The sequence below is a fragment of the Phoca vitulina genome, unplaced genomic scaffold, assembly GCF_004348235.1.
Source record: "Phoca vitulina isolate PV1807 unplaced genomic scaffold, GSC_HSeal_1.0 scaffold15, whole genome shotgun sequence".
In the NCBI taxonomy this organism is placed as follows: Eukaryota; Metazoa; Chordata; class Mammalia; order Carnivora; family Phocidae; genus Phoca; species Phoca vitulina.
This window is the reverse complement of record NW_022589718.1, coordinates 37893566-37919233: the sequence shown is the minus strand read 5'-3', so window position 1 is coordinate 37919233 and position 25668 is coordinate 37893566. Positions and strand designations below refer to the sequence as shown.

The following is a 25668-nucleotide window of genomic DNA, read 5'->3' as shown; positions in this document are numbered from 1 at the left end:
CGTACATGTAATTGCAGTCCCAGAAGAAGCCGAAAGAGGTGGAGCAAAGCCAATATTTGGGATGGCAATGTGGCTGAGATTTGTTTGTAACTAACAGAAGATGTCAGAGCATACTGAGTACGCACATACAGTCAGCCCTAGACACACCGTAATTAACCTGATGAAATAAAACGTAAAGATAAAATGTTGCAGCAAGCCAGAGAGAAGGGACACACACATGTCTACAGATACAGGAAACAACAGGTTACTTCTCATCATCAACTAAGAAGTGAGATGACAAGGGAGTGACATCTAACATACTGAAAATGAAGAAAATTTCAACCCAGACTTCTGTACCCAGCAAAACATCTTTCAAAAATGAAGGTGAAATAATGACTTTTTTAAAAAAAGCAAAAACTGGGAGAATTCGTTGTCAGCAGACCTGCACTACAAGAAAGGTGAAAGAAAGGTCCTCGGACAGAAACTTGGATTGACCCAGAGACATAAAGAGTTCCAAAGATGCTAAAAACAAAGGTAAATATAAGATATTTATTTTTATTTTCTATTCAGTCTAAAAGATCACTGTTGTAGTAAAGTAGTAGGAACGTAAAAACCAAAAGTAGTAAAAATGTTTTGTGGGTTTTATAGCTTATAAAAATAAAATGTAAGACAACGAATAACATAAGGGATGGAAAGCAGATATTAGAAATACACACTTGTAAGGCTCTTTTACATGAAAGGCCATAGTATCATTTGAAGGTGCTAAAATACTAAAGATGTATCTTTTAAACTCTTGGCAGAGCATTGTATTTTTTAAGTTTTATCTAATCAGCCCACAGTGGAGATAAATTGAAGCAATAAAAATATTCAATTAAACCAAAAGCTGGCAGGGAAAGGGGAGAATCAACAAAATACAAATCAGACAAAAAGAAAGGTTCCGATAGGGCATATGGCTTCAATCTTATTACCTCTTCTTCCACCAAATCCCACTGAAATCAATAAACCCCGGTTAACTGATATATTGACATACATGACTTATATATATCAATCAACAATAGATATTTCAATATATAAAACATTCTCTGCTCTGTTCGTGTTGAGTTCAAGGATAGCTGCCACCATATTGTTTCCTAGGAGCAAGTTCATACGCTACATACCCTTAGTGCAGATTTTCTAATTTCCAGGGTCAACCAGTATATTATTGTCTACGTACATCTGTAAGGTTTCATGATATCTGTTTATTTTTTTTGTTCTATTTTGGTATTCTCTCTGAAGAAAAGAGCCCAGAGCAAGGTGACACCCATGTAACTGTATCCAACTTCCCATCCAGATTAGAAGGACTGCTGGCTTCGAGAACACACAAAGCATTCAGTGATGCTGATCTTTTGAGTTTTTACCCAGATCACGCAAGAGAACCTACATCATACATATTGGATCAGGCCTTCTTGGAATTGCTTTTGCGATCATTAAAGTTTTATAATTCAGGGGCGCCTGGGTGGCTCAGTCGTTAAGCGTCTGCCTTCGGCTCGGCTCATGATCCCAGGATCCTGGGATTAGGCCCCGCATTGGGCTCCCTGCTCCGCGGGAAGCCTGCTTCTCCCTCTCCCACTCCCCCTGCTTGTGTTCCCTCTCTCGCTGTGTATCTCTCTGTCAAATAAATAAATAAAATCTTTAAAAATAAATAAATAAATTTTATAAAAAATAAAATAAAATTTGATAATTCATCCCAAACGTAAAAATGTTTGTTTTCTGTTTGGGAAATTCCTATCAGTGCTCATCTGGAACGACGGACCGGGATATTTACCAGAGCCTAGTGTTTACTTCCCAATGAGAAAACTGAAAGTCCTCAGACAGAAGCAGGTGTGGATCAGCCATAGCAGTTCTGGTTTTAGGGACAAACGGATTCACAAGCTCCTCTATCTTCCATGGATTATCCACCTGCTCATGAACCTCGGGGTCATCATTTGTAAAACACTTTCGGACAGGACAGTTGGGATCCTAGCATGGGGTTCAGTCAAGGGCCTTCGTGATGAAGTGTCTCACATTCTGTGGGTCACTAGCAGTGTGACTACGGGCTATGTTCTTCCTCCTTTAAGCACTGGCCATACCTCCAAACTAGGGTTTTTTGAGGACAATTGAGTAAGGAGCTGTAACATGTTTAAAGCAGGACCTGGCACAGAGTGTGTGTTTTGGTCCTTCTTCTTATTATTTCATGGATATCAACTTTAGTGACAAATCTGAATTTAGAGGCTTACAGATCGACAGTACATATTTTAAGGTAGATGGAAAAATATGTCAACAGATTAAAAATATGAGACGATCTTTTGGCAGCCTAATTCAACAGTCCTTCTTCTGTTTGATGTTGGCCTTAATGAGATTAATTCTACAAACCCTTTATATGACCAGTATTTTGAACTCTGGCCCAAGGAATTAGAACTGAGAAATGAGTGCTTTTAAATACACCGGAGATTGGGAGAACATGAACGACACGGGAGGGATCAGAATGGTGTTAGCATCAGAAAACAATCACTCAGAACAAATGTGAGCAAATGAAAACATAGCATTATGTTTGGGCAACTAAAAAATAAATACATTAAGTAATGGAACAAGGCCTTGGATTTTTAAACAAGATTCATTTCGGTGAGAAATATCTTAGTCTTTCTCTTTTAATGAAGTATATTGGTTAGGAAAAAAGTAGAAAGTAGATAATTACATTGTTGCAGCTGTAATTTTATGTAATAGTAACTGAGGACTAATTATTTCACTAACACCTCTTCTTATAAGAAGTGAGTGAAAAGCCCGAATCTGCAAGATAAGTTTGAGGGAAAGATAGAAGAGCATTCATGAGTTCTAACATTGCTAAAAATATTAGTGAATTTATTAACACTATCATAAATAAGGTTGATAGTTTCCTATCTACAGATGTTCACAAAATGTATCAAAGTAGCTGATTTTTTTCCAGAGATTTCCTACATAAATAACATCTACAGCATCATTTTATACTGTCACCAAAGTAGTCCTATTCAAATAAATTGGAATAAACTTGCATACAAATGCCTGTAATAAGTAGGGGAATTTAACTGAAATGGGAAACAGCCCTGTGGTTTCTGTCTGGTTCAGAATATTTATCATCAGCTGGAAACCTGGCCTATCAAAAACATGCATGCATTTACATCTCAGCAAACTGTTTATCTCAATTCAAAAGATCACTTATTAAAGCTTATCCATGTATTTTCTTATTTGCAACTGCTTATTAAAGAAGATGAATATCAACATTAAGCATTTTTAGTGCTTGAAAACATGTCCTAAAATAAACCTGACTCTCATTGGAAATTCTTATTTCGTTTTTACAAGGTTTACCTTCATAATCAAACGCCAAAGAAGATTTGTGAATTTGACCTTTGTCAACCCATTTATCAGACTATTAACTCACTTGCACATTCATTTTTAAAAGGTTAGTGTCTCCTTCACGATACCTTCTTCCAATTAGAATGAATAATACACAAAGCTGTGAGCTCAGTGGTACTCTGTGCTGACAGCCTTGGAGTCTAGAAGTGGAAAGGCCTATGACCATAATCTGTTTGGAAATTATGATTTTCTATGTTTCGGGACGTTAATATGAACATTTGCTATCACTCACAAAAAAAAACAGGAATCGTACAAATGGTTAAGCTTTGTGCTTTTGAAACTAACATCTGCATCTATCCAATTATTCCAGATACTAACATCTGCATGTCCTCATTCGTTTGCTTTTTACAATAAATATTTCATAGAGATTTTGTATGACCCACTTTCATGCAACTTTTAAAGTAGTTTTAGAACAATACTATTTTCCTACGTAATAAGGGTGTGGACTTTGTTTCCATTCAGAAAGGTACTCAGTATAACAGTGGAAGCTGGATGCAGAAAGAGTTGACCTTACTTTTGTATTCCAGGTGAAAGCCAGCAGCTGCCACACTAATATCAGACTGGAAATGCAGATAGAGCTGGTTGGAGGTGCTGTTCAGAAGGGCTGGGACTGTGGTTCCTGCAGGAGACATGAAGTAGAGCAATAACATGACAAATGCATTCACTTATCTGTCTATAAAATAGATGCGGGTATCTGTTTTGGTCTCCAAATCCCTATGGTCTGATAGCCACCTATGTAATCTGAGTATTGGCTTTAATCCTTTTGTACTTCGAGCCTTTCTCTTGTTCTCACACTGTAAAGTTACACATTTTCTCTGCTCTCCTCAAGCTGATGTGACATCTTTCTATTGTATCAGTACATGGACACACAAATTCTTATATTTTACCATGCACTGGCTTTTCACATTGCATTCCTTTTTTTAAAGATTTTATTTATTTATTATTCGGGGCCACAAGCATGGGGGAGCAGCAGAGGGAGAGGGAGAAGCAGACTCCCCACTGAGCGGGGATCCTGACATGGGGCTCGATCCCAGAGCCCTGGGATCATGACCTGAACCTAAGGCAGATGCTTAACCAACTGAGCCACCCAGGTGCCCCTCACACTGCATTCTTTTAACAACACAATCATTTTGTTTGTTTGTTTTGTTTTGACTTGAACAAAGAAGGGATAAAACTTAAATGAGCAAGTCTTATGGAGGTCCTGGGGAGGGGGCAGCAGTTAGTCTGGGTGGATTGACCAATATATTATTGATAAAATGCTGCTTTTGACTACGTATCCTCTCTTCTATCCTTGTGTGATCCGTGCTGAACAATGTTCCCACTGAGATCTGCAAATGATTCCAACTAAGCACGTGTGAAAAGGAAAATGCAGGTTTATGATAAATAATGCTTCCTTTACTTAAAATGTTCTGCCTTGTGTCGTGACAACCCACAAGTCAGCAGGAGATGTACAGACGTCGAGGACAAGAGTGACAAAGACACTGTGATATTGGAGGGGGCTGAGGAAAAGAAAAATGTCCATCAATCAGAAGTTTAAAGTATTCTGGTAGGAGGTATTACATATGGGAAATGATAAGAACTTTAAATCCCGTTTTCTACAAGCGCACATGCTCGCTGCTCCCTGCATGGACTTGCTCTCTCAAGGGCGTACTTAGCACTTAGGAGAGTCAAGGGAACACCTGTTGCGTCAAACTCACTGTGGTGTGAGCAAATTACTAGGCCAAGCTGCACTGAAAATAACCCTATTGTGTAACGGAATAAGGAGGTAAGTTCATAATTATCCAAGGCAGATGAACATTGTCAGAAAGGTAAGGTCTTCCATCATCCTTCCCTCTCCACTTTAGGGATCCTGGTGACCTCCACCAGCTTTAAGTCAACAGCTCCAGGTACAGATTCCAGCTGGCCTCACGTCACTGGGTGTCCGAAGGACCTTGGACGATGGCGTGTGCAATGCCTAACTCATAATCCAAGCCTGTAAACCCTGGCCAGCCTCCTGCGTTCCCCGAGTTAGTCAACAACACTGCTAGCATTCCTCCTTCCCCCATTAGAGGCTTCCTTCTCTCTGTGACCCCACACTGCCCTGCAACCTGCTAACGGGCCCCACCTAGCCAGCCTCCCCCCGCCCCTTCACCACCATCACCCCAGTGCCACCCACCAGCACCCCTGAGCTCGATGAGTGCAACCCTCTCTCAACCTGTTTTCTGAATCTACTATTGTCCTCAAACAGTTCATTCTCTATTCAGGAGTTGGAGGAAAGGATTTTTTTAAAAAATGAACTTATGATTATTTCATACTATAATTCTCATGGATTCTTGATGATCTTAGGATGGGATTTCAGCCTCCTTGATTTGGCCTAAAGACCTTGCATGATCTAACCACTGCCTGTATTTCTGGCTTCTCTTTTTCAAAACTGATGTTTTCTGTTTGAGGTGTCCCCATAATTGTAGCCTGGGATGCTCTTTCCCTTCTCTTCTGATCCATTTTACCTTCTTTTTTTTATATTCAATTATAATTAACATACAACGTTATATTAGTTTCAGGTGTACAATATAATGATTCAGTATTTCTATGCATTACTCAGTGCTTGTCCCGACAAGTGTGCTCTTAATCCCCATCACCTATTTCCCCATCCCCCCACCCAACTTCCCTCTGATGACCACAAGTGTGTTCTCTACATTTAAGAGTCTGTCTTTTGTCTCTTATTTTATTTGTTCATGTGTTTTGTTTCTTAAAATCCACATATGAGTGAAATCATACGGTATTTGACTTTCTCTGACTGACTTATTTCACTTAGCATAACACTCTCTAGCAACATCCACGTTGTTGCAAATGGCGAGATGTCATTCTTTCTCCTGGCTCAATAATATTCCATTGTATATATACCACATCTTCATCCATTCATCAGTCAGTGGACACTTAGGCTGCTTCCATATTTTGGCTGTTGTAAATAATGCTGCTATAAACATAGGTTGGTGAGGATGCAGAGAAAGGGGAACCCTCTTACACTGTTGGTGGGAAATGCAAACTGGTGCAACCACTCTGGAAAACAGTATGGAGGTTCCATAAAAATTAAAACTAGAACTACCATGATCCAGTAATTATTCCTACCCATTCCTACTCCTTCAACAATCTCCCCTCCCTTCTCACACTAAGTCACTTACTCATGCAGTAAACACGTCTTCACCAGCTTGACAAACCTATCAACCGCCTCACCAGACACACCAGTTATTTCCTGGCTACATACCAAGCAGAGCTTCCCCTGATCAGCACAGAGCCTCAAAGCCTGGCACTTTATTCAGTACCTGAGGACAAGAAGCAGAGCGACCCATCACATGAACCAGGGAGCCGTGGAAGCTTCCATCAGGCGTCTACTCTGTAGCCCACAGCTGTCATCACTCTCAGCTCTTGCCTGGGCTGTCATCACTCTCAGCTCTTGCCTGAGCATCAGTTGACCTCCCAAGCCCTTGTCTGCCTTCTCCCCACACAGTCCACATTCTGCACACAAACGATCTTTTCACAAATGAATAATGCTTGTAAATTTCATTTTTAGACATGGCTGAAACACACATCTTTCACTGACATTTTGAAACTACTTCAACGTGCTCTGAGGGATCATCCTGTAGAGCTGGGGAAATTCAATCCCCATCCTGACTGGGGGTCTGTTCCCTGCTCAAAGAGAGCAAACAGCCCCAAACATGCAGGTCTTCTGCTCTTCACGTCACATCTGCTCATTCCCCAAGCTCACATGGTCCCTTGATTCCAGCAGCTCCAAGGTCCGGTGCTGGCCTTCGGCAGACTGCTCTCTGCCTTGCTCAGCACATCAGACACTGATGCCCTCAGGTCCTGCCACCTCCCTGCAGCACCGTGAGCGATTCCACCATAACTTGAGTCTCCGGAAGATCTCCAGGCCTGGAGAGCTTCTCACTTTCCTTCTGGTCATGTCAGCTGTTTGAACCTTGAGACTTGCCATCCTCTCTGCTTTCAGGAGCTGTGGTTTTTGGAAGCCCAGAGCCAGGAGAGGCCTGAACCCGGCTATGGACAAACTGCTGCCTTTAGCCAAGCCAAGGGCAAAACCAGGCTGTCTCCTGGCACGAGGACGGGAAGAATACCAGTGGACAGAGACAGAAATAACATCCCAATAAAATATCCTATCATAAGTGCAAATGAGTGTGTTGACTCCATCCTGCAAATACATTAAGGACTTTTCGTTGACCTTTCATTAGCATAGACAGTCTTTCACTGGATTTACCAAGGTTCACCCACAGATTGAGCATGTGTCTTGGCATCTTTGACCAATCAGAATCCAAACCATTCCTGGTCTGTGCTGGAAGGAGGACAGTGAGAAATGGAAAGAAAATAAAACACTGCACACACTACTCATTGACTGTGTGTGGACATACATGCATGCACGTGGGTGGGTAAATTCTTCCAGAAGTTGGAATCCCTGATAGATGTGGGGTCTGTGCCTCAAACCATCTTCCTGGCTGTCAAGAGGGCCTGGCTCTGAGAGGTGGGGTCTTATCAGGCCTGAAGAATGAGTGCACAATTCACTCTAAGAACACTGCAGTTGTGTGTTGAATAATAAACACTTCGAAGATGTTTGAAGATTTAACCCAGGTATTTGACCTTGGTTTGAGACACACACACTGTTTTTAAACCATAAGCCTATCCCTGCTGCTTAGCACAACTATATAAAGAGCGACTATTGTTGAAACTACCTGGTAACTAATAAAGTACAGATAGGGGAGTGTTGCAAAGAGGGGTACCCTATCATATGGTCTCCCTCACATGTAGAACATAAAGAATAGCACGGAGGACCATAGGGGAAGGGAGGGAGATCTGAAAGGGGAGAAATCAGAGAGGGAGATGAACCATGAGAGACTATGGACTCCGGGAAACAAACTGAGGGTTTCAGAAGGGAGGGGGGAGGGAGGATGGGGTCAGCGGGTGATGGGTAGTAAGGAGGGCACGTGTTGTGATGAGCACTGCGTGTTATGCTAAACTGATGAATCACTGAACACTACATCAAAAACTAATGATGTATTGTATGGTGGCTAACTGAACATAATTTAAAAAAGAGTGGTACACTAGCCTGTTTACAAAACGAGAAGCAATTTTTCTGAGGAACACTGTCTCTCCTCCCCCCAGAGAGGGCACGCCAGTGCGTCCGCGAGGAACTTAGGAGGAGGAGGGAGGAAGGCCAGGAGGTGCAGGGATGTCCACTGCGCCCACTAGTTGGCCCAATTCAAGAGACATCCACCAAAAACACCAATTTTTACCCACTTTTGTTGGCTGTGTATGACTGCTGTCTTCTCACTCTGGTATTATTTTTGTAATTAAAAAAATTTTTTTTCAGTGGTTTTCTAACTTTTTAAAAACCTTAATGCCAGTATCGTCAACAGCGTGACACTAGTTTCAGGGCACAAGAGAGTGACTCAGCAATCCCGTACCTTACTCAGCGCTCCTCACAACAGGGGTTCTAGTACACGTGCTACTCACACAAGCACTATTTTTGTAGATTTAGGTAATGTTTGCAGAAAGAATAATGTCACCATAGATCTAACTCGTCTAACCAAACCTGCTCCCACGATAGCATCTGCATTACTTGTTGCCTGGAATTTGGGGTAATCGATGACTGCTTCCACTACATTACTGTTTCATTAACTAAAACTCTTTCGAAGCAGCGCTGCCCTTCCTCACTTCCCACCCCTGGGTCTTCTACCCAAGCCTAGAAAACGACCAAGCTGCCGTGTCCTCCATAAACACCATCCCGGCCACCAGGTCTGTAGAGACACAGCTTTTCTCTGAGGGCACATGTAGGACAACACCTCTCTACAGCGCTTCCTGCTCAGTTTCATGGCTTTCTTTGGGAGATGAGACCCTAACTTATACTTTTGAAAGTCTATTTCACAGCCTCCGGTCCCCATATCTACACGTACAGGGACCCACTGTACATTGTTTGACGTTTTTATCTGTTGGTCTTCAGTTGACCAAGTTACAGTGGGGTCAGAAAACCCACGTCCACCCCTGACTCTGACCCAGATCAGTTCTGTCACTGAAACATGTCATTTTAACATGATCCAATTCTAGAAGGTGAAGACGATATTAAGTCCTGTACCTGAGAGTAACACATGATTGTGTTTGGGACAACGCTTTGTGACTCATGTTCTTTCTAAACGTTACTGCCAATTGCAGCAATTCATGAACGATGTCCTGTTTGTACCTATAACATGAGAGATGGTCACTTGCTCTTCTGCAAAAGCTGCTGTATCTTGATGCGTCCCGTGACAAAACACACAGGTGCCAAGTAGCCAGAGAGGCCTGGGAGGATGCTGTGCAGGGAGCCCCTGGCCCCAGCTGGAGGGAGGGCGTGTAGCGCCGGGCGCTGCCCCTGGGGCTCCTCTGGGAGTGGGCCGGCAGAAGGTCTTCCCACCACACACAATGCAGCTGGGAGGTTTTTTAAAAGTGTTGCCACAGGCAGTATATTTTCTATCACATTGTTTTACTGTGACCTAGATAGAGCAATACCCAACAAAGAAAACTGACAAAGGATATTATTGCCCCTACTGATTCTCCCCTCAGCACAGATACTTACTTCCCCTTAATACTGACTGTCAGCTACAAATGGGTATGAATTTTGATCTATTCCATTCATTTATAATTTATAACCTGCCTACTTCCAAAAATAATTTTAGATGGCTTACAACATAATGCCTACATATTCAGGGCTGTTCAAACAGAAATAAAAAATCTAAAAAACTTGAATTTGTTCAAGAAGCCAGTCGATTGTTTTTCCTGAAATATGTACCTCTAACAACTTCTCATGCTTGTTTGTTTGTACTCAACCACTAACTTTTAAAATGGGTTCAATATTCTTTTATAGATATTTTTAAAAGTACCATAGAAACACAAAAAGTTTAAATACTGATTACGTTTTTACAAATATTCAAATTTTATGGCCAACTTGTCATTTTTTTTTTCCATATAACGTTTCTTTTTAAATCTCCTGTTAAAACATTTCAAATCATTTCTACCTTAAAAAAAGTACAAATATAGTACCAAAGCTCCCACATACCCACTATCTCTCTACATATTATATAATAATTGTGTCTATCTCTCCCCCTAATTCTTATGTGTGTATATGTAAAATTATTTTATCCTAAACCAATGAGCAATTTGCAAATATGACAGCCCATTTCTTGTAAAAATTCAGTGTGCGTTCCTTACAACACATCACAAATTCCAAAGGAACTAACATAGACGCCACAGTCTATGATGCATAGATTCAACACATAGATCTCATTCGATTTCCGAGAATCTTCACTAATGGCTCTCATAGCCCAAGGATTCTGTCCGTGATCACTCCGTGCGCTCAACCTCCGGTTCCCTTCGTTTCCTTCCATCAGGAAGGGTTTCTTAGTCTTTCCCACACCTTCTTCAACTTGATGCTTTTGAAAAACACATGCACATTTTTTGTGTGGAACATTTTTCAATTTGAGTTTGCCTGACAGTCTTCACAATTATATTCAGCTCATGCATTTTTGGCAAGCATGACAAAAGATGATGCTATATTCTTGCTGGGTTGTCTCATCTGCTCCATGCTCGCTCTCGGGGGTGTGAGGGAGCTGCTTGTTCAGGCTGCAAAGGCTGCACATCTCCTCAACCCTGAGCACAGTGGCATCATGGCTGTTAAATCAGCCAAGGTGGGAGTGTTTACACCACTGCGTTTGCAACCCCACAACAAATTGAGCTTTTGGTTTGTCTGTTGGTTTGCACAGCAGGTTTATCAGTACACCAGTGCATACCTTGTTGCGTTACTGGCGACTGTCACATTAATGCTTGGCGAAGGTGGCGTCTGCCAGGCTCCTCCCCGCTGAAGTTACTACTTTCCGCTTTTGATGAGTACAGATCAGGTGGGGACATGCACAGAGACTAAGAACATGCTGTTTCTCATTAGAATTTCACCCGTCAGTTTTAGCATCCATTGATGTTCCAGCCTGAATTGCTTATTACTGTAACAGTTGCCAAATGATGATTCTCTAATTCCGCCTTCCTTCTAGATTTATTGGTTTGCATTCTGTAAGGGAAATCTCTTTTTCATTCATTTATGCACGTATCCTCTTATAGCTGGATGGATTCACAGAATTCTATTTTATACAGAGTGGTTCATCGTTTTTTTTTCTTTTTTCTTCCTACCAGAGCCTTGAGAAATGAGTCCTCATTTCTCTAAGAACACTGGTTCCTCTAGGGAAAAATTGTATTACATTGATATTTAGGAGCCCAGATTGGGTATGAGAGGGCTTCATTGCTGCTGGGGTGTTGTTTTATATCTGTCAAAAGACAGAGGTAGGAAATATGCTCACGCACACACACACACATTTTAATTTTTATCTATGCATATAAAACCACAGGTTCACACTGATACCTCTAATTCAAATTCAATTTCCTCATTTCCATCTTTCTAACTCCTTTCTCAAACTCTGAGATACTGGTTCGCATTACTCTCCATACGACTTACGTCCTCAGCTCCCATCTAGGTCCCCAGCCTTCCAATGTTAACAGTTATCAGCTTGTTCAGCCACTCTTTGCAAGGTCCCTGACTATACCAAACACATCCACCAAGTATATGGACAAAGAAAGCCAAAATGAAATCTTAAAATTCATGCCATCCCTCACAAAATTAACTTCAACTATGAAGACACCGTGCTGTGTCTACTGGGTATGAAACCATTCATTCTTTATAGCCTCAGGAGTCTGCGCAGTAGGGAATAAAGAGAAGATCCATGGAGAGAAGTAAAATGAAGCTCTGTTTTTTAAATTTGGACAAATGCCACATAACACTCCAAAGAAAAGGGAGCAGGGCTTCTGAGAACTTGCGTGGGTTAAGTATGAGGGGCAAGGCCAAGGTTTGCCTCGGGACTCACACAGTGCAGTACGCATGTAGAAAGAGAGAGATGTTGAGACACAGAGGGCTAGAAACAAGAACTCAAGATAATTTACCCCAAAGCTTGCAGGGGCGAAGATGGAAGACCCCTCAGATACTTGGCCTCAGCCAAAACATAGAGAAGGAAAGAGACAGGCCCCAATAATCCAAGAGTAGGGGGATGAGTTAAGAGACTAGTGCTCATGATTGTAATGACATTCCTTTCCGCACCGGGGGGCTCATTAGGTTCCCAACCCCAAGAGCGAGAGGCTCTCACCATCAGAAAAGCCATTGCTCTTCCCAAGTAAAATAACAGAGAAACCAGAAGTTTCCATGTAAAACTATGTGAGAGGTACAGGAATTAAAGCATTCCTTTCTCTGTTGTCACTGTATTACATAAAATATCATACAGTAGTCCCCCTTGATCCACAGGGGATATATACTAAGATCCCCAGTGAATGCCTGAAACCACAGATACACCAAACCCTATATATGCTATATGTATTTTCCTACACACGCACACCCGTGGTAAAGTGTAACTTATAAATTAGGCACAGTAAGAGATGAACAACTAAATACAATAGAATAATTGCAACCTGAGCCATAATAAAAGTTATGTGAACGTGGTCTCTTTCTCTCAAAATATGTTATTGTCCTTGTCCTCACCCTTCTTGTGATGGTTTGAGATGATAAAATGCCTACAGGACAGGATGAAGGGAGGTGAGTGACCCCGCCATGTGATATAGCGTTAGGCTACCACTGACCTTCAGACAGTATGTCAGAAGGAGCATCATCTGCTTCCAGATGAACCACCCACGGTTCATGGGTAATTCAGACCATGGAAAAGCAAAACCACAGGTAAGTGGGAATAATATATGATATGTAGAGTATAAATTAGGGATTTTCTTGATTATTTTTTCAATTGAACATACCCTTCGTATTCACAATGGCTACAATTGTAAAAATTGCCAAATTTGTGAACATGGCTCCTGCTCATTTTTTTCCCCCATAGTATGCATATGAGTAAATGCAAAAAACAGCCCAGATGAGGATGATGTGGTTGACTAGGCTCATTCACAAAAAAACACTATTGTCTGGGAGGGTGGAAATGTCTTAGAAACAATGCAAATCTCCCACATATCAAACATCTTCATGTCATCTCAAAAAACATATAAACCTTTGAATATTAAACTAAAAAATGTAAGTGGTCTAACTTCAGAGAAAAAGTATGTTTGCAATATTGTAATATTATAATAGATTTGCATATGGTACAATATTGTACATTTTTTAATGAACTCTATTTTAAGTACAAAGAAATTCAACCTGAGTGCCTGGAAAAACACATTGTCAGCCAGACTCTTTTAATTTGGTAGAAGACATTATATAAAACAACTTGTCATGTTGTTAGATCAAATTTGATTATTTTAAATTGGATTTATATCTTCATATGTTATTTACTAATGACTTTTTCTTTTATCACATTACTTGTTCACTGATGGTTTTTTTCTTTTTTTTTTTTTTTTATTTTAAAGATTTTATTTATTTATTTATTTATTTCACAGAGACAGAGATAGCGAGAGCAGAAACACAAGCAGCGGGAGTGGGAGAGGGAGAAGCAGGCTTCCCGCCGAGCAGGGAGCCCGATGTGGGACTCGATCCCAGGACCCTGGGATCATGACCTGAGCCGAAGGCAGACGCTTAACGACTGAGCCACCCAGGCGCCCTGTTCACTGATGTTTTTATTTAACTTAATATTAGTTTTCTTAAAAGTTTACATTTTTGCATTTCTGCTAAGAAAGTTGATAGCAACAAATAGCAAATTCCATAATTATTTTTATCAGAGGAATTTCTTTTCTTATTGGTATTATCCATTTTTATTCAAATTAAGTTTCAGTAAGACTAGGTTCCCATAACATTAACTGACATCCTATTAATTCCTATATAACATACTCACTATCAGAGGAATTTCTTAATCCAAACCTTGATACATGAAGAATCCTTATTTCCATTGTGGAAAAGAATATAGGCTACATATTTACGATTATCTTAGAGATGTTTTAGGCTCAGCTTCCTCTACGTCATCACACCTAATATAAACAACCAACTTGTATCATAAAATACTGTGGTCAAAATCAAGTACTATGAGAACAGAGAACAATGTTATAAAACTTACACATCATCTATATTCTCTTAAGATCTTACTAAGTAGGTTTTTTTTTTCTTTATTATTCCTTATATATGTGACATCTCAGTAATCTAAAGAATCAAAATAGTGGTGTACCCTGCTCGCACTGATAATCGGGGTTGTGTGTAGTGAAGGATTCCTCTGCTCTTTGCTCCTGGTATCTACAGGGTACTCAATATCTTAACCTTTGGACTATTCCGAGCAATAGGAATGTCCTTGATATTCATGGTGGACTCCTTAAACCACACCTGAGTTTATGGTAACTATGTGATCATGTTTATGATAACTCACGGTGGTGGGAAGGACAGCCATGCACTTAGAGGCTTGGGGTTTTGAGCCAGATGGTATCAGCCTGACCTCCCAACCTGTGGGAGGGGAAGGAGCTGAAGACTGAGTTAACCTTGTAGCCAGTGATTTAATTAATCATGCCTACATCATGAAAACCCAGGTAAAACTCTGGACAGCAAAGCTCAGGCTAGCTTCTTCGTTGGTGATACGTGTGTCCCTTGAAAGTGACACGTCCTGAGGACATGAAAGCCTCATGTCTGACACCCTCCCAGATGGTGCTCTATGAGTCACCTCATTTGGCTGTTCCCAATCTGATTACTTTATAATATGCTGTACTCGTAAGCATATTGCCTTCTCGTGTTCCATGAGTTATAGTAGAGAATCATTCAATCTAAGATAACCCCCAAAATGTTAGCGAGTCGGTCAAAGCACGGGTGGCCTAGGGACACTGAGCTTGGGACTGGCATTGGGAGCTGGAGCACCATGCCTTCAAGCCACGACCTGTGTTCTAACTCATGTTGATCATGGTCAGAATTACATTGTACTGGTATTTATGTCAAATAGTCTTTAAAAGATGGGGATAAAGGAGGGCACTTGTGATGAGCCCCGGGTGTTGCATGGAACTCATGAATCACTAAACTGTACACCCGAAACTAATACTACACTGTATGTTAACTAACTGAAACTTAAACAAAAACTTTAAAAAAATTAAAAATATAGCTAAGATCTATATATTTAGCTAGACATTGTTTACTATTATAAGTGAACCCAGTTTTGACTTAGACATGCATCTTCCTTCTACAGTTTCAATACTACTGATTGACTTAATAAATTTAAGTTTGTACCCATGAAATAACAGGGAAAAAAAAAAAAAGATCTTTTCTCCGGGCTAATTCCAAAAACTCAAGAAAGAGAGGATTGCTGTCATTATTTTTCATCACATATGTAGACAATGTGTTTCCTTCTTTTATTATTATTATTTTTACTATTTTTTAATAAGTCATTCCTGCTAACCTTGGTCAGTCGATCATGCAACTGTCTCCTGTGTGCGGTCTCTGGCTCTTTGTACGTTTGTGTGTAAAAGTGTTCAGTAACACCCTCGTGCCTGAGAAAGTCAGGTGGAAAAATCAGTTCAACGTTACACCCTTCTCTTTTAAAAGTCAACCTATTCCTAATATTAACTGAGAAATATAAAATCACATATCTGAAGCTAAGTTGACATTAAGTTGTTATTCAAGAGAAGGTTTAATGCAGAATGATATATGTTAATTGATAATTAAAAAAATATATCTGAACAGTGAAATCTGAACTTCAGATAAAAAATGGCAAAGCACATGGAACACTACATCTAAAACTAATGATGTAATGTATGGGGATTAACATAACAATAAATAAAATAAAATAAAAGTAAAAAAAATGGCAAAGCACATACTTTGTAAGCAAGTTTTATTTAATAAAACTTGCATAAGGAAAAGAAAATATATTTATGGTTCTGTACTCTATTTACTGAAAAAAATCCATGTGTAAGTGGATCTGTGTGGTTCAACCCCACATTCTTCAAGGATCATCTGACACAGGCACAGGCTCTGGGGCGCCTGGGTGGCTCAGTTGGTTAAGCGACTGCCTTCGGCTCAGGTCATGATCCTGGAGTCCCGGGATCGAGTCCCGCATCGGGCTCCCTGCTCGGCAGGGAGCCTGCTTCTCCCTCTGACCCTCCTCCCTCTCATGCTCTATCTCATTCTCTCTCTCAAATAAATAAATAAAATCTTAAAAAAAAAAAAAAAAAAAACAGACATAGGCTCTGAACCACATGGTTCTGTTGCCTGGAGCCTTTCTTCTCCCTTTGATTTATCTGCCTATATTTTACTAATCTGTTAAGATATTTTACTTTTTCCCAGATATGTTATAATATCAGTTAGGAGATATATATATATATATATATATATAATTTTTCTACCCAATCCTAGAAAAATACTATTTTTGACCTCCTTTAATACCCAACACCTACCTGGAGTGCTGCATATTTGCCAAAAGTTACAGACATTATTAGTTCACATTAGCATTATTTTTATAAATTACTAAGATATATTTTATTATAACCATTACTGTGTTTTATCATCTGCACATGGATTCCAAGTCGCGTTGAAGCTGCTGCTATCTTCAGTGTCAGAGGCTTTCCCTTTCATCCCTAAGAACAAAGCACCCGGTACAGAGAGCAGGGACTTCAAGCGGCCGTGCGCTAAGCTGCACTGCGACAGGCGCCGTCTGGCGCGGGGAGTCAGCGGGCGTTCACGGCGGGGCCGGCGTCTGAGATGACGCCTGCGGGACCGGGGGGCGGTGGGAGAGAAGTCTCAAGATAAATCACACCCAGGCAGACAAGCATCAGACGGCGTGTGAGAAACTACATCAGACCGGCGTCTTATCGCACAGCCTTTAAGTGGCCTCGTGAAAAGGGTGCTCTTCTTGCCGACGTCCAGAGACGAGACCTCTGGAACCACTCAGGAGGGGCGCGCTGAGGTCAAAGCCGCGGCGCTGGGAAGGGCCGCCCCGCCACCCAGCCTGCGCTCCCAGCCAGCTGAGCAGCAGGAGAGCCCTGAAGAGAAGCAGGCCGGGGCGACAACGGCGCGGTGTGTGCGGCGGGGACACTCCGAGAAGGCCGTTATGTCTCCACGCGCTCCTGGACCATTCGGACACGTGCCCGTCTCTGTCACCTGGAACGCGAGGGGAGCAGTAGCATGGAGGGCAGAGCGCCGCGTGGGGGACTCAGCTAGCCCGGCCCCGTGCGCAGCGACACCGACTGATGGGGACGCTGGTGAAGGGGATGACGGTGATGCGACTGCGGCCCGGGGGTCGGGATTCGGATGTGCTCCTGCCCCACAGAGCGGAAGAGGCAGGCTCACCTGCCGCAGGACAAAGAAAGGAAGACGGAGCTGAGTCCACTGCTTGTGGCGAAGGCGAGGACGCAGCTGCTCAGGCCAGTGCGGGGGCCATGTCCGCCAAGTTGCAGGTGGAAGGAAGAGCAAGGAAGGGCTCTTTCCCACCGGCTACGGTTCACGTCCGGAGGCTGCTGAGCGAGGCAGCAGCTGCTGTAAAGGGTCGGGGTTTTCTGCAACGTTGATGGAGCAAAGCACTGCAAGCCTCAGCCCTAAATGCCCCAAAATGCAGAGTGCCCTTTTCCTGGGTTGCCCAACCTTTAGACGTCTCTTCTCAGGAGCTGAGAACCACGACCTACTTCCTGCTTCACCCCCGCCTCCCATCTCCCGCTGGGTCCCTTGTCCCCGGCCTCAGCCTGTCACCTGCAAACATGGCCTTACCTGCTCCTCCCCAGCAGCCCTCCCCTCCCTGCGAACAGAGCTGTCTCCTGGCTCTCCTGCTTTGTGATGCGCTTCCCCTAAGACTTTCAACGCTAGCCAAGCTATCACCGATACACAGGAGTTTTGCAGGAAAAGTCTACATCAAACGTTTTGTTGCTGTTGTTTGTTTGCTAGTGTTTGATGATTCTGGTTCACAAACAGAGACTAGGGAGCTGGTTTCATCTTACCTGAGAAACTTCCCAGCCTGGGTGAGGTCATGTCACCGCCGTCGTAAATCTCCAGAGAGTCCCAGTTCTGCTCGGTGGCAAAACTGATCACTTGAATCTAGCAAACGACAGTGTTCAGTTAATGTGTGTTTTTCGTTTAAGGAAATTAGCCTGATCATGTGGGGCTTCCCATGAAACTTAATATACACACGTAAGAGAAGGGTGAAACCAAGGAGAATAAACCATGAAAAGACATTTGAAAATGTCTACAAATGGTATTTTTGACAGCTTTTATCCTAAAAATCTACTATTGCTATTCCAAATAGAGAAATGTGATTAGAAACACGTTGCAGAAGTAGTAAGAAAAGGGAAACAGGCCATGGTTTAAGTGTTTAAAATAACCAATGCAAGTAAAAAAATAAATAACAAATTCAAAATAAATAAATATAATAAACCAATGCAAAAAAAAAAAAGATTAAATAAAATAACCAATGCAGAAATAAAATAAAATAACCAATGCAAAACAAAAAACAAACACAGAAAGCAAACACAGACCTAGCCAAACCCTGTGCATTTGGATGTTCGGGGCATAAGGGGCTTACCTGAATTCCTGATCCCTCTGTAACTATGATTTTCCAGATACAGTTTAAGTTGTTACCATACGGTTCCGGGTAGCCAGGGGATAAAATTGTACCTCTGCGCTGAGTGAAATTACCACTGCAGGGGACTAAAAGACAAAACCGTGTGTCATAAACATAAAGCAGAGAGGACAGCATTAATTTGGTGCTTAGCGGTTCTTTGCTGTGTGATCAGATATTAAGAGACATTTTACATGGAGTACGGTCCTTTAAATGGCACTTGTAGCCAGGGTCAAATTTAGTCTGTTCTCTTATAAACTCGCAGTATCATTGATTATTATCTACTGTACTACCAAGTTAGAGATCTGGTGTCTAAAGGTAAATCTCTTCGAGCTCTGTTAGGAGGGACGGTACCTAACGTGGCATCTCTAAAGTGAATTCTGTTTAGAATCATTTTATCCGTACGATTTAAGGAGCTTTGTGGAGTACTGTCTCCTACATGCAGACATGCAACTCCAAAGGATATTAATGGGATTTATGATCAAATCCAGGGAGGAGAAGAGACGCTGAAAATGTGCAAATGAATTCAAGAGCTAATCATGATTGCACTAGAGGTTCTTACACAAAATGAAGCAAATAAACTCTAACTAAGAGCGTCATTGTTATTCGGACTGCATTAACCTACTACTTTTCAAACCTTCATCAGCACACATTTATTAAAAAGGACATTACACAATATAGCAAATCAACATTATAATGATTCTTCCCCAAAATGAAATTATGTTATATACCCATGGCTGGAGAGTTAATGGCATACTTAATAAGTATTGAGAAAGAAAACATGTTTCATACTTGTTAATCTAATGAGTTGTTTCATGAAACACGGTAATCTTAAGGGTTTAGCTGCTACTCAGTTATGTCAGGCAAAATGCATTGGTCTTTAAATAGGTCTGGAGCATGACCAGGTGGTGGAGACTGGACCTCAGCATTGGAAAGCAGCTCTTCAACCAGCTGTGAAGCTGGGCTTGACAGCCTCAAGCAAGGTATCCCACCCTCTGGACACACCCTTACCTATGCAGCTCGGGATCGTGTCATTCCACTGAGCTAAAGCATTAGGTACGGACTGACAGCGGATAGCAGTGGAACCCTGCAGGAGGTATCCTGGGTTACACTCGAAACGGACAATCGAGCCGGCCGAAAATTCCGATCCGATTCTTCTTCCATATCTGGGCTCGGGGATAGAGCTGCACTGGGTATCGCTGGTTCGAGGAACAGCTAGAAGCAAAACACACAACATAGCCATCTGTATCTTTATCGGGAAGCCAAACTATTTCCTTGGAAATAGAGTTAAGATGAGTCCAGAGAGAGTTTCTGTTAATATAGGAATTAAGAACGCCTTCTGCAATTTCTAGAGGGAATGATTTGGGGAGCACTTTCCCATCTGCATTTCATTCTCTTACCAACTCCAAGGACTGCCTTATATTCTCATTTCAGATGAGGAAAACGTGGCATAAGGAGCATTAGTGCCTTATGAGAACTGAGTGATATTCAGGCAATTAAAATTAATTAAGTACCCGAATCACTGTGCTCATGATAATGAGGTGACTAAGAACTTGTACTTATCCTCAAAGACCTTAGAGTCTAGTGAGTATAATATGGCTATTATGATACAATAACAAAATCAAAAATAGAACTCCCATATGATCCAGCAATCTCACTTCTGGGTATATATCCAAAAAATATTGAAATCAGCATCTCAAAGAGATCTCTCTGCCCCCCATGTTCACTGCAGCATCATTCCCAGTAGGCAAGCCATGGAATCAACCTAAGTGTCCATTGATGGATGAATGGATAGAGAAAATGTGTTATATCCATGCAATAGAATATTATTTAGCCTTAAAAAAGAAAGGAATTCTGCCATTTGCAACAACATGGATGTTCCTTCTACCTCCTGATAAAAGTCAAGATGCCCCACAGCACTAGGCCTCCCCTACCAGCAATCCAAAGCAAAATCACACTGCCTTTAAGCCTGTCCCAAATCACCTAGCACACACCTCAGTCCTATAACCAGCCCTTCCTGGAACTTTCTTTTTGAGACACCCCCAGGGTCTCCCTGGTGTGTGGTCTTCACTGAGGGAGTTGGTAAAAACTTAAGCTTGTTTGATTACAGGTGTGTTCTTATGGTCTTTGGGTGGTAAGCATGAGCAGGTGAGCCTCGTTCCGGTGTGGGGTGAGGTATCTATTTAGCTTGTTTATTGGAATTCTCCATCTGTAAGAGATTCTTCTGATTATCAAAAGGGGCAGGGATCAAGTTTGAAAAATACTTCAATTGTCGATGACGCCTGTTACACCAAACCAACTCTTTGAGAAATAGATCCATCTGGTATGCACTTGAAAATGCACTGTTCTGTTTTTGTTCTGTGCAATTAAAAGTCAGTTGGTCTCTATCGTCACCAGGATCCTCTCTCTCTTTCAGACTGTGCATGTCCTCATTCAATGGTGCAGCCTTCTGAGGGAATGTGCTTATATACTCATTTTCTTTAAAACAACCCTCCGTCTTCACAATGCTTTTCCTAACAGGAAATTGAACCTGAACAATGACAGACACCATTTGGGTAACGGCTGCTTAGCAAGTGATTCTATGAGCATGGAAGGTGGAAGATGATTCTGACAAAACCATGCTTGCATTCATGTTGAAGTATTTTCTATCAGAAGGTGACATTAATAAAATTACGTATTAATAACTATAGGTGAAACAATGATACATCAGAATGACTCTTTTTGTAACTAAAAATAGAATGCAGTAGAACTATAATGTTACAATAAATTGCTTAGAACTCCTATTTGTTGTATTTCTGAGTGATTTGTTACAGTTGAACAAGTAGAATGAGAGCAAAAAGGAAATGAATAAAAAATATCCCATGGAGGCTTCAATTCTCAAGAATTATTTTTTTACCAAAATGGAGAAAATATCTCCAATGGCAATTTTTCTACTTGCCCTGAATGACATGGAAAGCTCCCCGCTCTTCATAGCAAAGGCTCCACACTTATCTAAATGGCCTCGTTTGTGTTTGTCCAAGGCACCATGGCCATTCCAGGCTCCCGTGGACAGGAACAAACACACCGTCAAGGTCATTCAGACACATGCCACTACCGAGCCTTTCTTCAGGAACTTCACCATTGTCATTTTTTTAAGGAAAATAACAATAAACAAAAAACACCTGCATTTAGATGAAATTATGCAGAACAGTTTTTAGAGGAAGAAGTTTCCAAAGTGAGCAGAAGAACAGCTGTGAGTCTCCGCAAAGTGGAACAGAAGTGAGCAGAAACTGAGACACCAGACGTCCATGCAAGGTCTGGGGAAAATCAGTGTGCAGCAACTTTTGCTCTTGGCATGCCCTCTGGTTCCTTCCCTTCTCCTGGATGTTTCGGGCAGCATCAGAGAGAAATTCCATCCTCTGTGGTAATTATCCTCTATCTTTTAGCAAAGATTTCCTACTGCGGTGAAACAAAACTGAAATCAGTGCGGTGGAAAGCAAACAGGGGAGGAGGTCAGCCTGGAGGAAGAGGAGGTGGGCAGATTGAGGGACGTCCCCGGGGGCTGGTGCGCTGGGCCGGTGCAGGGGCTGGGGCTGGTCTCCGGAGCTTTCCGTGCAGGCACAGAAAGGGGAAACGTGGTCGATCCATCCGTGGATCTTCACGGCTCTTCATTCAGAGCAGGTGTAAGAGCAAGGCAACAACAACAGCCTTAATAATAACAAATCTGAATGCATGCAACAATCACTTGCAAAGTCTAAGAGAGGCAGTCTTTCCTGTTTCATTTAGTGACAGCGGATATTTCTATTTCTCAAAATCATTCTGTTTTGGTAGTTGAAAAATCAGATTTGACAAGCCATTACTAGTCAGTGAATTCGAACAAACATCGATGAATTATGAACAAAACTTTAGGCTTATTCGTCTTTGTAAAAAGTATGCATTTTATAAGCTTTTTATACAAAAAGTGAATTTCTTAGAAATGGAAAACCTTATAATTTACGCTATCTAAAAGGAGATGAGGCCTGGGGAAAATCAATAAAGACATGCATTTACATGCCGAGGAAGGACCTCAAGCAAAGGAAATTTTAGTGTAAATTCTTCCTACCCAAACTTAGAAAATGCACTTCCATGTTCCTAGATTGTTTATCTGTTTATTGTAATGCTAAGGAGAGTGAGTCTTGCCATAGGAGGATCCTGGACCAGGAAGCCCTGAGCTAGTGAATCTGGGAGACTGGGCCGCTGGGAGGCGAGGAGGCAGGAGGCCATTTCAGGTGAGGCTGGGGCATGAGGATTTAGGCTAGAGTTGTCCACGTGGCAAATATGCCTCAGAAAGACAGGGATTCGGGGCCAGCTGACACTTGTAAGTTGGGATCTGTGCGGAGGTTTGATGTAAAAACATGGCCTCCTTTTCCCCTTGAAATATTCAGTAAGTCCTACCGGGTTTACTAATTTTGGCATGAGTGACTTATTTTGTGAGAATGTAGTGTTGAATTCTACATGGAAATACACAAGAAAAATGGATGATATGTGGAAACAGCCAGGCATAAATATAAGAGAGTTCAAAATAGTATTCTATGGATGAGACACTCTCAACCACCAAGTTTAATTTTAGGTAGGCTCCATGTTGAGTGTAGAGCCCAGCACGGGGCTTCAACTCATGACCCTGAGATCAAGACCTGAGCTGAGATCAAGAGTTGGATGCTTAACTGACCGAGCCACCCAGGTGCTAAACACCAAGTTTAATAAGACACATTCAGTCCGGAGCACAGGCAGAGCAGGGAGGGGGCGGGCAGTGCAGGGGGGTTGAACCACCCTGCCATGTATCAGCATGTGCCTTGGAGCAAGCAGGACAGGAGAGGAGTGTCTGCTCTGCTTTAGTCGGTCTCTGTGGCCACACAGGCTGGTTCCCATGTTGCTTCCAGCATTGCTAAGGTTGATTATAGCATTATAAGGTGTGCATTTTAGGGCCACAAAAAGTCTATAAAGGCAATGTAACTACTTCATAGCATAGCTAAAAGGGATCTTCTAATACTGGAGGAATCAGACTGGGCTCAATTTGTTAAGAAACAGTAGGTAAGTCTCCCACATGGAGAGTTTCTTAGGATGACATGAATTTTGATTTTTCTCATCGATCTAAGAACACATTGACTTTAGGTGTAATATATATTGTGGAATGGCAAAGATCATCCAAAGATTTCCAAAGATTATCCACATTTACTGATTGTGGGTCCTGCCAGTGTCTAGGTCTGGGAGCTTAGAGGGGAGAGGGAAGGCACTGGGCGAAGGAGGTGGGGAAACTTTCTCCTGGATTTCTAAAAAGAAATGCAAAAAGCTATTTGAATGCATTTGTGTTTAAAACCAAGGTGTGTTCCTCCTCTGCCTTCATGGAAGTCTGTTTACACAGTGGTCCAGTGTGGAACCGAAATGTTGGAACAGTTAGAGAGACTCTCCCACTTCAGGAGCATCCCTAGATGTTCATTCATGGTAGTTTCTCACAGCATCTTTTGCTTCTAAATTCTATTTGATGGTCACACCGCTGAGGTGTGTGGCTGCTGAATCAGAGGAGGATGCAAGTTTGCCCAAGGAGGGCCGACACCTGAGCCACGTGAGACGCATTCTCTCTTCTCAGTCTCCGTCCAGTGCACACTACCATTATACAACTGGAGCCCTGCAAAGTAGGCTGCTCCATCCCCGAGGAGATAATGTCCTTGAGTCTTTAATTCAATACCATCAAGCAGCCAAACAAAACTCTTCACAGGTGCTGAGTCATCATTGATAAACCCATGTGGAAGAGCTATTTGTAGCATTGTATTAGGAAGGGTACCCCCATTAGCCTTCTTTGGGGTGCTCGTGGGTCCTAACTCACCCTCAAATATGCCCTTCTGCCTCTAAGTAGTGTAGAAAGCAAATGAAAAGCAGCCAAGGCATGAGTTAATTAGGACACTTTGTGTGTGTGTCCTAATTAAAAAAAAAAAAGCCTCTATATGTCCATTTTTCCACAAGATCAGAAAGACAGAAACATGCTCATTATTAATGTCTCCTTATTAACCAGCACTGCATGGAGGGCAAGAGACAGTGATCCTGGCTTCCCACACCCTGGTCCTGAGCTCTGTGTAGCACAACTGTCTGTTAACAGGGTCAGACACCCTACAGTCGTGGGCGTCAGAAAGTCCCCGTGCAATTTTAGGCTTTAATAACTTGTGGAAGAATGAAGCCATAAGTGGTACACAAAAGAACTTTTCAGGCAGTTTTTTATACAATAGATTGCAAGTAATTTCTTGGCTTCCAGATAACTACCATCTTTCAGAAGCCAATGTTCAATTTAACTTTCCTAATGTGTTGAAAACTTCCCCAGGTGCTCTTGAGTGATTTATAAATGGCATTCATGATTCCAGTTCTTTACTTCCAAAGGATTTAGCTTTGATAAAAAGGCATCAATTTTTGCATAAACTCACTGTAGGAACAAAGCAAGAAAAGGAGGTATACTGAGACTTTATAAAATATTGAGGATGTTAGAGTCATTATATGTTGTTAAAGACAAGGAAGATATAGTCCTCCTATAAATGATTTTCTTTTCTTTCTACTTTTCTGTTTTAATTCATTGTAATGGTAATAGGTTACTTTAAACCAAGAAACATAATTTTGAAAATCATGACTTCTGATGATAATATTTGTAAATAGGATAGACGTAGGGTCATTTGCCTCAGATATTTTATTTGATGATCTGATTTTCTAATCCTTATCAAAAATC

General features: G+C 41.7%; 1 protein-coding gene across 2 annotated transcripts in view; it reads right to left on the bottom strand.

The window, feature by feature from the left end:
• Positions 1-25668, bottom strand: part of CSMD1 (CUB and Sushi multiple domains 1) — a 2006418-nt gene that overhangs the window by 214345 nt on the left and 1766405 nt on the right. For both annotated transcript variants that reach the window (XM_032413252.1, XM_032413253.1), the window contains exons 34-37: positions 19953-20156; positions 18906-19030; positions 18325-18421; positions 3902-4006 (exon numbers count right to left, since the gene is read on the bottom strand). In XM_032413252.1, the coding sequence (XP_032269143.1) occupies positions 3902-4006; positions 18325-18421; positions 18906-19030; positions 19953-20156 (531 nt within the window). The remainder of the gene's footprint in view (positions 1-3901; positions 4007-18324; positions 18422-18905; positions 19031-19952; positions 20157-25668) is intronic.